The sequence below is a fragment of the Zeugodacus cucurbitae genome, chromosome X (assembly GCF_028554725.1).
Source record: "Zeugodacus cucurbitae isolate PBARC_wt_2022May chromosome X, idZeuCucr1.2, whole genome shotgun sequence".
NCBI lineage: Eukaryota > Metazoa > Arthropoda > Insecta > Diptera > Tephritidae > Zeugodacus > Zeugodacus cucurbitae.
Window position 1 is genome coordinate 27,956,861 of NC_071672.1, and position 14,386 is coordinate 27,971,246.

The window sequence follows — 14,386 nt, forward strand, 5'->3', positions numbered from 1 at the left end:
TAAAAAATTTGAAAAGGCGTTTCCGAGTGCTTGGAAGAACAAGGTCCAAACTTTAAACGCGTTTTTCTCAAAATGGTGTTTTCAAAGTCGGTGACCAACATTACTCGAAAACGGCTAGACCGATTAGTCTTAAATTTTAACACGACCTTCTTAAATATATTTTTTAGTAATTAATCGAAAATTTTTTCTCTCCGATAAATATTTTTTTTTTTTTATAAACAATTTAAGGCCGAATTTTCGGTGAAAAATCGATTTTTTTTTTTGAGAAACCGCCATTTTGTCAAAAAATTTTATTTTGCTTATTCCTTCCATTAATTACTAGATTTAACATTATTTTAACGAAATCTGTTTGGTTTTTTAATTTCGGATGATCCAGTTCCGAGATATAGTGGTCACCGCAAAACGTCTTTTTTGAGAGGAGCTCCTGGAGATCAGCTGTAGCTCTTTTTCAAATAAATATTTTTACAAGTACTAAGTCTTAAAATGCAGTTAAAAGATACCATAATATGTGTATAAATTTTTGGATCAATAAATTATAAAGTTTTCTCAGAAAAAATTCTGGAAAATTCACTTTTTTCGGCCGTCTAACTGTATATAACCCCTTAAGTCGTTATCAAATTACAATCCGATAATAAGCAAAATCAGAGACGCCCTGATCAGCGCTCCGAGAAAAATCAAAATAATGTGGATTCCGGGCCACGTAGGAATAACTGGCAATCACCTCGCTGACGCCGCAGCCAAAAGTGTAAAAAACACACCGGCTCTTACTTACAACTATCTTTCGAAACAAGACATACGCAACTTCATCAAACACAAAAGGCTCGAAGAAAACTTAAATGCTTGGAAACTTCACACCAATAGTTACGCCATCAACAACCCAGATAGAATACCAACCTTATACGGGCCCACCACGAAAATAAGCGCCATCAAAGCATACACTCGCCTCATGATCGGACACACCATCTTAACTCACTCGCATATACTTATGGGAAAATCCCGTTCCAATTGCCCTTTTTGTGACAACTCCGTATCAATTCAACACATACTAGCTGACTGCACAGTAATCCACTCAACAACACACTACTCTGACAACATTGACTTGGCACAAGCATTAAAAAATCCCTCAGATAAAAACGTAATGATTACATATAAATTTTTAAAAGGTAGAAATTTACTAAAATACATCTAACACACTAACTACTAACTAACACAATAATAGTACCTAAGCTATAAATAAGGCGGCTGAAGGCCTAATAGCCAGTGCTGCGATTTCATGTATTTATATAATAAATATTTTACTGTATAAATGATTATAAATAAAATAAATAAATAAATATTATGTACATATGTGTAAATGATTTGTTGTTCGTTAGTCTCGGTAAAAGTCGAGAATAGCAGAAGCGATTTAGCTAATTTTAGTCTTGAAATGTCCGCGGAAGTACAGGGGAGGTTTAAAATGTAAGCAAATATGGAAAAATTGCGTGACTTTTTTCCATTTTCTATCAAAAAGAAAAAATAATTCGGAAAAGACGGAAAGTGGCAACAGAGAATTCAGAATTACAAACGGACGATGACATCTACAATGAAACATTGGTATGGATTGAAGATATGTGTTTGATTATGAGTGACAAACGATGGACTGAATTTCATATGCCAGCGTCAAATCGTCAAATCAGAAATGTACTGCATCGTACATTGGAATGTGAGCGTGCATACGACAGAATAACTTTGGAAGAACAAGTATCATGAAATGTTCCATTATTGAATGAGCAGCAAAATAGTGTCTATGATGAATTGATGAAAGCTGTCAATGATGGAAACAGTGAAACTGATATCATTGATTTTGGCAACAATACGATCTCAAAATGGCATTGCGTTGGCTCTCGCATCTACAAGAATTGCTGCAACGCTACTAAAAGTTGGAAGAACGGCACATTCGGCACTGAACTTCCCTTAAACATCAATGAAACACCTGTGAAACACCTGTTTGCAACGCAATCAGCTATGGCAAGAGTTTTGAAGAATTGTAAACTGATAGTATGAGACGAGTTCAATTCTCTAGAATATATTGAATAATAATCGTTGCTTTGGTGGCGTAATGCTCCTGTTATCAGGCGAATTTTGAAAAACACTTCCTGTTATTTCGAAATCTACAGCGGCGGATGAATTGAACACACGTCTCAAGACATCGTACTTGTGGCGGTACGTGAAACCCATAGGATTGACTATGAATATGCGATTGTACCTGCAACAGTATAGCACCGCAGAAGAACTGGTATGAATTGGAAATGGGCATATTCCGATTGCTAATTCCAATGGTTTGATATCAATTCCCCCAACAATTCAGTTCAACGAAAGATGAACTCATCACGAATGTTTATCCGAACATTCGCCAAAATTACTCTCACTCATCGGCATATCAAGCTCCTTACGTACAGCTGCAACCGGCTGCTGGTATGATGAGGATTGTCGTCTCGCAGTGGAGAGAAAACTGATTGCCTACCTCGCAATGTTGCGATCGACCGCGACACGTGCGGAATGGGATAGATACCGTGAGCTGAAGAGTGAAGCAAGACGCATTTGCAGACAAAAAACGAAAGAGGCCGAAATGCGTGAGTGTGAAGAGCTTGACCTGAAGGTTTCAAGACCGGAGAAAACTCCCGTCGGACCCCCAGAGGTGACTAGTTGTTGATGGCTTGAGTATATGGAGGGAACACTTCTCCAGCCTGCTGAATGGCAGTGACAGTACAACACCAGGAAATGGCGAATCCGATGCCACAATCGACAACGATGGAACAGATGTTTCATTGCCCGATCGTGAAGAAGTTAGAATAGCACTTACCCGATTGAAGGACAACAAGGCCGGGGACCGATGGATTGCCGGCCGAGCTATATATGTAGTAATTCGGCGGCGAAGAGCTGATAAGGTGCATGCATCAGCTTCTTTGCGGAATATGTTCGGAAGAAAGCATTCCTGACGATTGGAATCTCAGTACACTCTGCCCAATCCACAAAAACGGAGACCCCACAATCTGCGCCAATTACCGTGGGATAAGCCTCCTTAACATTGCTTCTAAGGTTCTATCGAGCGTACTGTGTGAAAGACTAAAGCCCACCGCCAACAAACTGAAAAGGAGTTGCATCTATGCCGTTATGTCTGAATTCGGTATCACTGCAAAATTAATACGGCTGTGTAATGTCTAAGACAGACATATGGTTTCTGTACTATGATGTGTACTACAATAAAAGCTCAAGAAACCATATACCAGCATAGTGACACACATGTAGTATTGTACTATGTTTACATCCATCAGCTGATACAAATAAATTCAAGCAAAATATAATTCTGAATAACAGGCAGGAAAATTGATCCTGACTTAGTTATAACTTCAAGCAATCTTAAAATATTATTGTCTAATATAATTATAACATATTACATATTATTACATACATATTAAATATTTTTCACATCATTTTTATACTCTCGCAACAAAAGTTGCTAAGAGAGTATTATAGTTTTGTTCACATAACGGTTGTTTGTAAGTCATAAAACTAAACGAGTTAGATATAGGGTTATATATATCAAAATGATCAGGATGAAGAGCAAAATCGGACCATTGCCACGCTCACAAAATGGCGAAAACCAAAAACCTATAAAGTGTTATAACTAAACCATAAATCAAGTTATAAAAGTAAAATTTGGAATAAAGGATCGCACTATGAAGGGGCATATTTGGATGTAATTTTTTTGGGAAGGTGGGCTTGGCCCCGCCCCCAAATCGGTTATTTGAATATATCTCGCAAACCAATAAAGCCATATAAACCAAACTTTCTGCAGTCGTTTTTTTTAGCCATTTCCTTATACAGTCCAAATGACAGAAATCGGATAATAACCCATACAAAGGTTAGGTTTAAAATTACTAAAAGTGGGTTAGCTCACTAACCAAAAACGTCAGAAACACTAAATTTCACATAGGAAATGTCAGATAGCAATTTTATTCCCATAGCTTTATTTATGGCTTAGTTATGGCACTTTATGCGTTTTCGGTTTTTGCCATTTTGTGGGCGTGGCAGTGGTCCGATTATGCTGCTTCGAACTTAACCTTCTAATGGTGCCAAAGAACACGTTTTCCAAGTTTCATTAAGATATCTTAATTTTTACTCAAGTTACAGCTTGCACGTACGGACGGACAGACGGACGGACAGACAGACATGCGGATTTGAACTTTTCTCGTCTCCCTTTATATATCATTTTGATATATATAACCCTATATCTAAATCGTTTAGTTTTAGGACTTACAACCAACCGTTATGTGGACAAAACTATAATACTCTCGTAGCAACTTTGTTGCGAGAGTATAAAAATTGCTAAAAGTGGGTTAACTCACTAACGAAAAACGTCAGAAACACTAAATTTCACAGAAATAATAGCAGAAGGAAGCTGCACTGAGATTTTTTACAAAATGGAAAATGGGCGTGGCATCGCTCACTTATGGGTCAAAAACCATATCTCAGGAACTACTCGACAGATTTCAATGAAATTCGGTGTATAATATTTTCTTAACACCCTGATGACACGTGTGAAAAATGGACGGTTCACAACCACGACAACTTCCCATATAACTCATTTTTGAATTTCATCTTATTCCTTCACTTTATAATATGTACATAAGGAACCAATGAAGATAGCGAAATAAAACTTTACACAAATACTGTATATGATATGTGGCATCACTTGTGTAAAAATTGTCGAAATCGGACTATAACTTTTCAATGCCCCGTGGCCAAATGAGCCTTAACACCACACCAAGATACACCATTACCAGATACACACCACTGATAGGCCATCTCAACACACTCACCACATAGAATCCACACCATACCACTCTCACGAGCGCACCACACGTCAACACACATACATCAACCACACCGACGTCATACTACTTCCACTCAATAATAAATCAAACAAAAGGAATGGCCGAGGGCTTTCCAACACCCCATTCGCTAAGAAGTCGATCGATCGTTCTCATCATTTTTGCATTTTCTTATTTTCCTTCGCGTTCGTAAGCCAGAATTTTACACGGGTGAATTTAACCGCACAAAACTTAATTTTTTATCAATTGTAATTACATATTTATACAATAAAATTCAAGAATATCGAAGAATTCCCGTGTACCTTATTAAAACGGTGGTGAGTGGACAAAGTTCGTAAAAGGTAAGGCTCTATAATAAACATGGTCCTTCGAGCCATACAGTGACGGCACTATTGGCTAAACAAAAACAAAAATCAAAGTGCAGTGAAACCAAAACCAATAAAAAAGTAAGAAATACCAAAACACAAAGGAAAAAGTGATATAAAATATAATAAAAAGTGCAGTGAACAAAGAAAAAATAAAGTGCTGTGCCAAATTAAACATAAAAATTCGCATTTGCAAAAGTACATAAAATATATAAAATTAGACAAATGCAACAAAGTTAAGTCAGTGCTGTGCAGAACGGAACAACGGAGAAACAAAGTGACATACACATATTTATACAAAGTGCCAAAGCAGTGAATATATAAAACACAAGAAACAAAGAGTTACAATTTTAAACAAAAGTATAAATTTAAATTAACCAAAAAAAAAAAAAAAAGAAAAAACCTCCAAAAATCGGGCGCGAATAAAATCTTAATCAATAATTCTAATAACAATAATTTTAAAACACACAAAAAAACCAAAACCAAAAACGGATAAATTCAGCATCCTAACAGGAACATTTAACAGGCAGAGTACAACAACACTAAATCACTTTCTCCCAAACGCCCCTTGAAGCGAGTTAAAGTAAGTGTATTGTTTAAATTTTACTTATTATATGTAAATATGTATGTATGATTAAAAACGGTTTTTATATATGCTCACCGTTGTGTTACAAACACACTCAAATTAAAAAAAAAAAATTTAAGTCCTGTTTGGCAAATATATTCCAGCAATACCCCTTCTGTTAAATACAACAGTAAGCAGGATTGCATCAAAAAGTGAGAAAAGGCACAATAACAAAAAAAAGTCAACAACAACAAGAAGAAGAAATAAAAGCATAAAAACATACATATATACATATTCGTTTAACTTCTATATATTTATGTAGTCCATATATACATACATTTTATATACTTAGAGCAACATACTTACCTATACAATTTAAAACTACATATTTACTTATATGCGAGTACAGACGGCAAAATACCTGCATATTACCTATTTCGTTTTCGCATTATATTCTTAAAAAAAAAAAAAAAAAAAAAAAAAATATTACAAAATTATGTAATATATATATGTATATACATATATATTCAAAGACAAAACATAACATATACATAAAAACACTCAAAGTCCTAAACAGTAACGCATAATTACATGCTCATATATTAGCACATTTCGTGCATGTACAAAGGGTATTGACCCCTTTCCTTACAATCTTGCATACATAAAAGGGCATACGAATAAGTCCGTAAAATCATTAACAATTGACTAGAAAAAAAATATACATATACATATATAAAAATAATAAATAATTAAAAGCAAATACATACAAACAAACGCAATTAATTGAAACGATAAACGCGCCTCCATTTAATTACATCGGAAAAAAACAAAAAAATATACATATATATATATATAAATAAAAACTCTTATTTACTTAAAAGGGTTTCGGTTTTCCTTTGTCACATTTTATACTTTCTCAGTTTACACTGCAATAACAAAATCAAATACACATATACGTATATATATCCCTTAATATATTTATTCTAAATGAACATAGATTCAAAGGAAGCAAAATCTACTCAATTTCTGAAAGTTCAAAAAATGATTTCCGACGAAAAAAGTCCATGTACACCTGCAGAAGCTACACGCTCAAAACAAGGTGCCACAAAACAAAAAAAGATTAAAGACATTTTATATACAAAATTCATATCTGAGAGTGACAGCCTAATACGTTACTGCACTCGATTTTCATCTTCACCGATTCAAGACAACTCGGAATCGGTTTTAGAAGTCAAAAATCAATCTATTGACAATTTTTGGACACGTCTCCAAGCGGCTTATGACGCAATAGTAGAATCTGACGATTCAGATCTACCCGAAAATTTTAAATCTTCGGCTTACGCCAAGTATGAAAATTGCCTAGACCGATATGAAGAGACAAAAGCTATGATCTCAGATCAGCTAAAACTAAAGAACCCAATTGCACCGGCTCCACATCCGAGAGTTGAGCTGCCACAAATACAATTACAAGATACAAATTCAGGCATCCACCTCAAGGTGCCAGCATGTGACACAGAAATATTCCATGGAGGTTATGATCAATGGCCGTCCTTCCGAGACATGTTCACTGCCGTTTACATTAATCATCCTCAATTAACACAAGCGCAAAAATTGTATCACCTCCGATACAAAACTAAAGGTCAGGCAGGCGCAATAGTCACACAGTTCGCATTAAATGACGACAATTTCAATTTGGCTTGGGAAGCTCTAAAAGAAAGATACGAAAATAAAAGAATATTGGTCGATAAACAAATAACGATATTAATGAACTTGCCTAAGATTCACAAAGAGACAAGTGAAGAATTCATCAAACTTCAATCAACTGTCTCAAATTGTTTGTCGGTTCTATCGACACAGAATATTCCCACCGATAACTGGGATCCTATTCTGGTTAATATTTGCACCGCAGCATTACCAGAAAAATCTTTGCTTTTGTGGGAGCAATCGCTCTCATCGCGAAAGGAATGCCCAACGTGGCAACAAATGAAAGATTTCCTAACTACCCAATACGAAATAGCAGAAAGGGTAGATAAAAAAGTAATTAAAACTAAACACGTTCAACACGACCAAAATCGAAGCTTCAATAGACCCCAAGCTAGTAACAATAGCAACTTAAACCGAAGCTTTTATAAAACTCATTCGTTCTCATCTGAACAGAATAAAAACACGTCATGCGAACTATGCTCAGGAGGGCATAAACTCAAATCTTGCGAGAAATTCAAAAAATTAAATATTAACGAGAGAAACAATTTCGTCAGAACCAAACGTCTTTGTACTAATTGCTTGTCACATGCACACAATTTAAGTAATTGCGAAAGTAAATTTATTTGCGTATATTGTCATAAAAGACATCATTCAATGTTGCACTTTAATAATTTTCCCAGTACACCCCAACACAGTGCTTATGTAAAAGGAGTCACGGGATTAGTTGCAACCGCAACTCCTGAAAATAAAAACCCCGAAATTTGCCTAGAAACGCCATGTTGTTCAAAGGCCCAGAAAACTCAATCGCTACACAGCGAAATTAAAAGTAACGTATTACTACCTACAGCAGTTGTCTCCATCGAACACAGAGGAGAACTGTTCCAACTCAGAGCTTTAATAGACCAAGGATCTCAACGATCTTTTATAGCGTCAAAAGCACAAAATAGGCTAAAACTGCCAACAAAACAAGCCAATTTTGAAATTACGGGAATGGGCGGAAGAGTAGTTCAAAACTCAAATAAAATCTGCCCAATTACCCTAATTTCCCCCCAAGTGGATAAACGCATACGTGCAGATGCTATAGTCCTACCGCAACTAACAAACATGCTTCCAAGCTATAAAATAAATAGCAAAGATTGGAATAAGGTGTCACATCTGAATCTAGCAGATCCTAACTGCTACACCCCATCTCAAATAGACATTCTTATAGGCAGCGACCTTATACCGCAAATAATACTTGAAGGAGTGGAAAAAATTACAAACACCCTACTAGCCCAAAATACCATTTTCGGTTGGATACTAAGTGGGATAGTTACAGAAACAGTTTCCACAATGACAACTCAAGTTGATGAAATTTCTAACGAATACCTTAATTCACAATTAAGGAAATTTTGGGAGTTAGAAGAACTCCCCCCTATACCAATTAAAACCCCAGAAGATCAGTATTGTGAAGACTTCTACAAAGCCACAACTACTAGATCAAGAAATGGTCGGTATGTCGTACGACTACCCTTAAAACAACAATTCCCAAACACACTCGCCTTAGGTCACTCTCGCACCTCTGCAATACAGCAATTTCTAAGTATGGAAAAAAACCTACTTAAAAAAGGCGAACTCAAACCAGCATATGATGGGGTCTTAGAAGAATACCTCCATTTAGATCATATGGAGGAAGTAAGTCCATGTGAAAAAATAATTAACGGCAAATACTATTCATTTTACTTACCACATCATGCAGTAGTGAAGCCGGACAAAAAAACAACAAAAGTAAGAGTAGTCTTCAATGCATCAAGATCCACTAGTTCGGGGAATTCCCTAAATGATATTCTATTTACGGGACCGACACTGCAACCGGACTTAATGCTCCTCATTCTAAATTGGCGTTTATTCAGATACGTATTTAATGGGGACGTTGAAAAAATGTATCGACAAATAGTCGTACATAAAGAGGATCAAGATTTTCAGCGAATTATCTTCCGAAAATCTGCAAATAGTCCACTACGCGACTTTAAATTAAAAACAGTTACCTTTGGAGTAAACTGTGCTCCATACTTAGCCATTCGTACACTTCACGAACTGGCAGAAGACACAAAGTCAGAATTTCCTCTGGCAACCCAAGTGTTAAAAACACAAACGTATGTAGACGACATCCTGTCTGGAAGCCACAGTCTCCCACAAGCATACGAATCCTTATTACAAGTGATAAATGCACTCAACACTGGAGGGTTCCCCTTAAAAAAGATAACAGCCAATCACCCAAATATCTTAAAAAATATACCAAAAACCAATTTGTTGGATACTAATTTCCTTATATTCGAAAAGGAAAGTACAACAAAAACTCTAGGCATCCAATGGAATGCGATATCTGACCAGTTTTCATATACTACAGAGTCAATCTCCGCATTATCTGCCATTACGAAGAGACAAATTTTATCCTCTGTGGCAAAACTTTTCGACCCCGCAGGATGGCTTTCGCCAATTATGATACAAGCGAAAATCCTGATTCAAGAATTATGGCTAGACGGAACCGACTGGGACGAACAAGTGAAACCTCTTCGCTTAGAAAAATGGTCCCAATTCGCTACAAATTTGAATGATATTTCGCATATCCAAATACCACGGTGGGTAAACTATTCCCTCGAATACCAAGTCGAACTTCACGGCTTCTGCGACGCCTCTGAAAAGGCATATTGTGCCACTATCTATGTGCGCGCGCAAAGCGACACGGCAACTACAAGCCAGCTACTAGTAGCAAAGGCAAAGGTTGCACCTCTTAAAACGTTAAGTCTACCACGACTTGAACTCTGTGGCGCACTACTACTAGCAAAACTAGTTTCCATGGTGCGGACCCACTTAAATATGGCAAAATGTAAATTATATCTTTGGTCCGATTCTGAAATAGTTCTAGCCTGGTTAGAAAAACCACCACACGCGTGGAAAACCTATATTTCTAATCGAACTTCTCAAATACTTGACCTTGTAGGATCAGCAACTTGGCGACACGTTGCTAGCGCAGACAATCCCGCCGACCTAGGTACAAGAGGGTGCAAACCTTTGCACCTCGCCACCACCACCCTTTGGTGGAACGGCCCCGGATGGTTAACCGAATCCTCCGATTCGTGGCCACAGTCACCCATGCGTAACATAGTTGCCCCAGAATGTCGGAAAATGATCACCTTTCATACAGCACTGGATGATACCGACATCCTTGAACGATTTTCATCGTTCCCCCGAGCCCTCAGAGTAGTCGCCTACATGCTCAAATTCATAGAACGACTCAAACTCAAAGTTTGAGGCAACTTGCCTCCAATGCGATACATTGACGCACCCACACTTACAAAAGGCAAAGGTCGCTCTTATCGCATCGACTCAAACGCGCTACTTCAGCCGCGACCTATCATTATTAAGAGAATCGAAACCTATTGATAAAAGGAGTTCACTCTTAGTTCTAAATCCATTTCTAGACACGAACGGTCTGCTTCGTGCGAATGGTCGGCTTGTTAATTCAAGCTTAACATATAACGAACGATATCCTATAATAATACCTGAGAAGTCCCCATTTGCCACATTATTCATTAATTACATCCACCACCTAATGCTACACGCCGAACATCGCCTCATGCAACAGATGGTTCGCCAAGAGTATTATATACCTCGTCTTAAGCCCCAAATAAAAAAGTGCATTTTCATGTGCAAAATCTGCACCATGCACAAGCAGAAAATGCGAACGCAGATTATGGCAGCACTTCCACCTGAACGCTGTAATTTCGCTCTGCCTTTCACCACCACAGGTGTCGATTTTGCTGGGCCTTTTCAAATAAAGGCGTCCATGCTAAGGTCTCCCACCCTCATGAAAGGCTACGTGGCTGTCTTTGTCTGTTTCACGACAAAGGCAGTACATCTTGAGCTCTGTACTAATCTGACGACGGAGGCTTTTCTCGCGGCTTTTGCTCGCTTCGTCGGACGACGTGGCTTTCCATCTAAAATCATGAGCGATAATGGCAAAACTTTTATAGGAGCTCAAAGAGCCACAGAAAAACAGTTTGTGGACTTCATAAAACAAGTCTCACCACACATCGTACAAAAGTATGCCCCCCAAGGCATTAATTGGCAATTTATCCCCCCAAGCGCTCCTCATATGGGCGGTCTATGGGAATCAGCTGTAAAGAGCTTCAAGTCTCATTTCAAGAAGCTAGCTGGCAACTACAAATTTAATTACGAAGAATTCGCAACCTTACTAACTAGAATTGAAGCCGTTCTCAATTCACGGCCTCTCACAACACTCTCGCAAGATCCCTCCGACTTCACAGCCCTAACTCCAGGGCATTTTCTCAAAGGAGCACCCATTCTGGCCACACCTGAGCCAGACGTGGAGTCGCTATCCTTATTAAACAGATGGGAAAGAATTAAAATTCTCCATCATAATTTCAGTCGACGATGGAAAGAAGACTATATAAAAGATCTCCACAAGAGGTACCGATGGAAAACTCCAGAAAAGGCGCCACAGCTTGGAGATTGTGTCCTTATTCATGACGAATGTCTCCCCCCCACCGAATGGCGGCTTGGCCGCATAGAAAAGCTTCATTACGGTTCCGACGGTCACATTCGAGTAGTTGATATCCGTACTCAAACCGGAACGCTCACAAGACCGCTAGTCAAATTATGCTTCTTACCAAACGCCGCCGATAATATAGACAACCGAAACATAAACAAAAACCAATAAATAACAAACCGATAAAAGCGAAAACGAAAACTAATATACAACTAAAATGTTGCTCAAAGGGCGACACATTCATGCCACATTACATAGCACCCATGTCCTTATCAATTTACCACCACCAATTTATAATCCATATTACCGTTTCCTCATACAGGTAAAGATGGATGCTGACATGCCAACTGCACCAACGCCAATCATACGTTCGGCTGTCACGGTTCCGCGCTCTCGGGCTGCCCCCATTGCAGCGCCCCGAACAACCATGACTTCTGCTGCGCCCCGAACAACGACTGCAGTCTCCGTGCAAACGTCTGATCGCAATGACACGAGAACACTGGCCTCGTCGCCATCACCGCCCTCTGATCCGCATCGGCTCAGATGCCCCCTATGCCGCCGCTCGCATCGGCTGCAGCACTGTGGGATATTCAAGAGCATGCCACCACTACGACGACATCAGGTCACACAAGCGCATGGATACTGCCTCAATTGTTTAGCGCACACCCATACTACCCAGGAGTGTATGTCCGATGGCCTATGCCAAAGGTGTGGCAGGCTTCACCATACCCTTCTACATCGCGATAATGGGCATTCACCTACACCCCGCAACCATGCTGCACTCCGACGACCAGAGTCAAGCCTGGTTCCACAACACCGACGGCCGATTACGAATCGTGATCCACCTTCGTGGCGCCCATACACCAAAACAACCACGCGACGGCGTCAGCCTAGGCAGCAATCACGGCGCCTCACCGGACTCAGCACCGTTGTGGAGACATTGCAACAGCTACAGCGACTCCTAGGCTAACAATTCGCCTAGGGGGGCCGGGATGGCCAAATGAGCCTTAACACCACACCAAGATACACCATTACCAGATACACACCACTGATAGGCCATCTCAACACACTCACCACATAGAATCCACACCATACCACTCTCACGAGCGCACCACACGTCAACACACATACATCAACCACACCGACGTCATACTACTTCCACTCAATAATAAATCAAACAAAAGGAATGGCCGAGGGCTTTCCAACACCCCATTCGCTAAGAAGTCGATCGATCGTTCTCATCATTTTTGCATTTTCTTATTTTCCTTCGCGTTCGTAAGCCAGAATTTTACACGGGTGAATTTAACCGCACAAAACTTAATTTTTTATCAATTGTAATTACATATTTATACAATAAAATTCAAGAATATCGAAGAATTCCCGTGTACCTTATTAAAACGGTGGTGAGTGGACAAAGTTCGTAAAAGGTAAGGCTCTATAATAAACACCCCGGATATCAAAAATGAAGAACTCAGTGCCCCATGGTAACTTTTCACCGAAAATTTCGGTAAATCTCTCAGTTATCTTAATTTAATTCAGAGGAAATATTTTTCTTCTAATAGTGTGTCTCTGTACTAGAATAGGTTAAAATCGGGTCATAACTTCTCTTATATATGAATATATAAGAATACCTAATTATATTTTCAAAAATACGATGAGCTTAATAGCTTATAAATCGGTTAATATGTGAAAGATATTTATGCCGAATATATGGGTCAAATTGTGTGTTTTCTTAATAAAAATATAGCAATAAATTGCGAGAGTATGAAATGTTCGGTTGCACCCGAACTTAGCCTTTCCTTACTTGTTCACATCATTTTTTTCAAATGTTGTTTTTTGATATCAATTAATTTCGAATTTAATTTATTTTCTGTATGTAAAAATGTCAGAAGACATATGATTGTGACAGAAGAGCTTAAAGCTTTCGGTGTGTTCAAAGCAATCCATTGTAGTACATTTCACAACACCACAAAATTTCAATGGTTTCTAGAACTCTATTGTAGTACGGAACACCATTTGCTTTCAAACAAAATTCGGAAAACCGGTGATACACATATGGTTTCTGAAGCATACTACAATATGTACTACATGTCTGTCTCGGGTATAAGCTGACGTTGAGCAACACCAAAAGCTCCGTCAGGATCGGGAAGGACCTTTCCGAGACGTTCGATACCAAGCGAGGTTTCAGACAGGCTGATTTACTCTCGTGTGACTTCATTAACTTGATGCTGAAGAAAATAATACGAGCTGCAGAGCTAAATAGAGAAGTACGCTGATGATATCGATATCATTGGAAACTACACCCGCGCCGTTAGTTCTGCTTTTT

The 14,386-nt window shown here is 38.6% G+C and overlaps 2 protein-coding genes across 2 annotated transcripts; both read left to right on the forward strand.

Moving 5' to 3' along the window:
* The first annotated feature begins 4,333 nt into the window (after window positions 1-4,333).
* Window positions 4,334-13,222, forward strand: LOC128923037 (uncharacterized). Its single transcript, XM_054235414.1, has 2 exons — window positions 4,334-5,822; window positions 12,383-13,222. Exon 2 carries the CDS (start codon window positions 12,389-12,391, stop codon window positions 13,028-13,030), a length of 642 nt encoding a protein of 213 aa, XP_054091389.1. The 5' UTR covers window positions 4,334-5,822; window positions 12,383-12,388; the 3' UTR covers window positions 13,031-13,222.
* LOC114805290 (uncharacterized) lies at window positions 11,104-12,357 on the forward strand. The gene has a single exon (XM_029045908.2). It carries the CDS (start codon window positions 11,104-11,106, stop codon window positions 12,229-12,231), a length of 1,128 nt encoding a protein of 375 aa, XP_028901741.2. The 3' UTR covers window positions 12,232-12,357.
* Window positions 13,223-14,386: the final 1,164 nt, after the last annotated feature.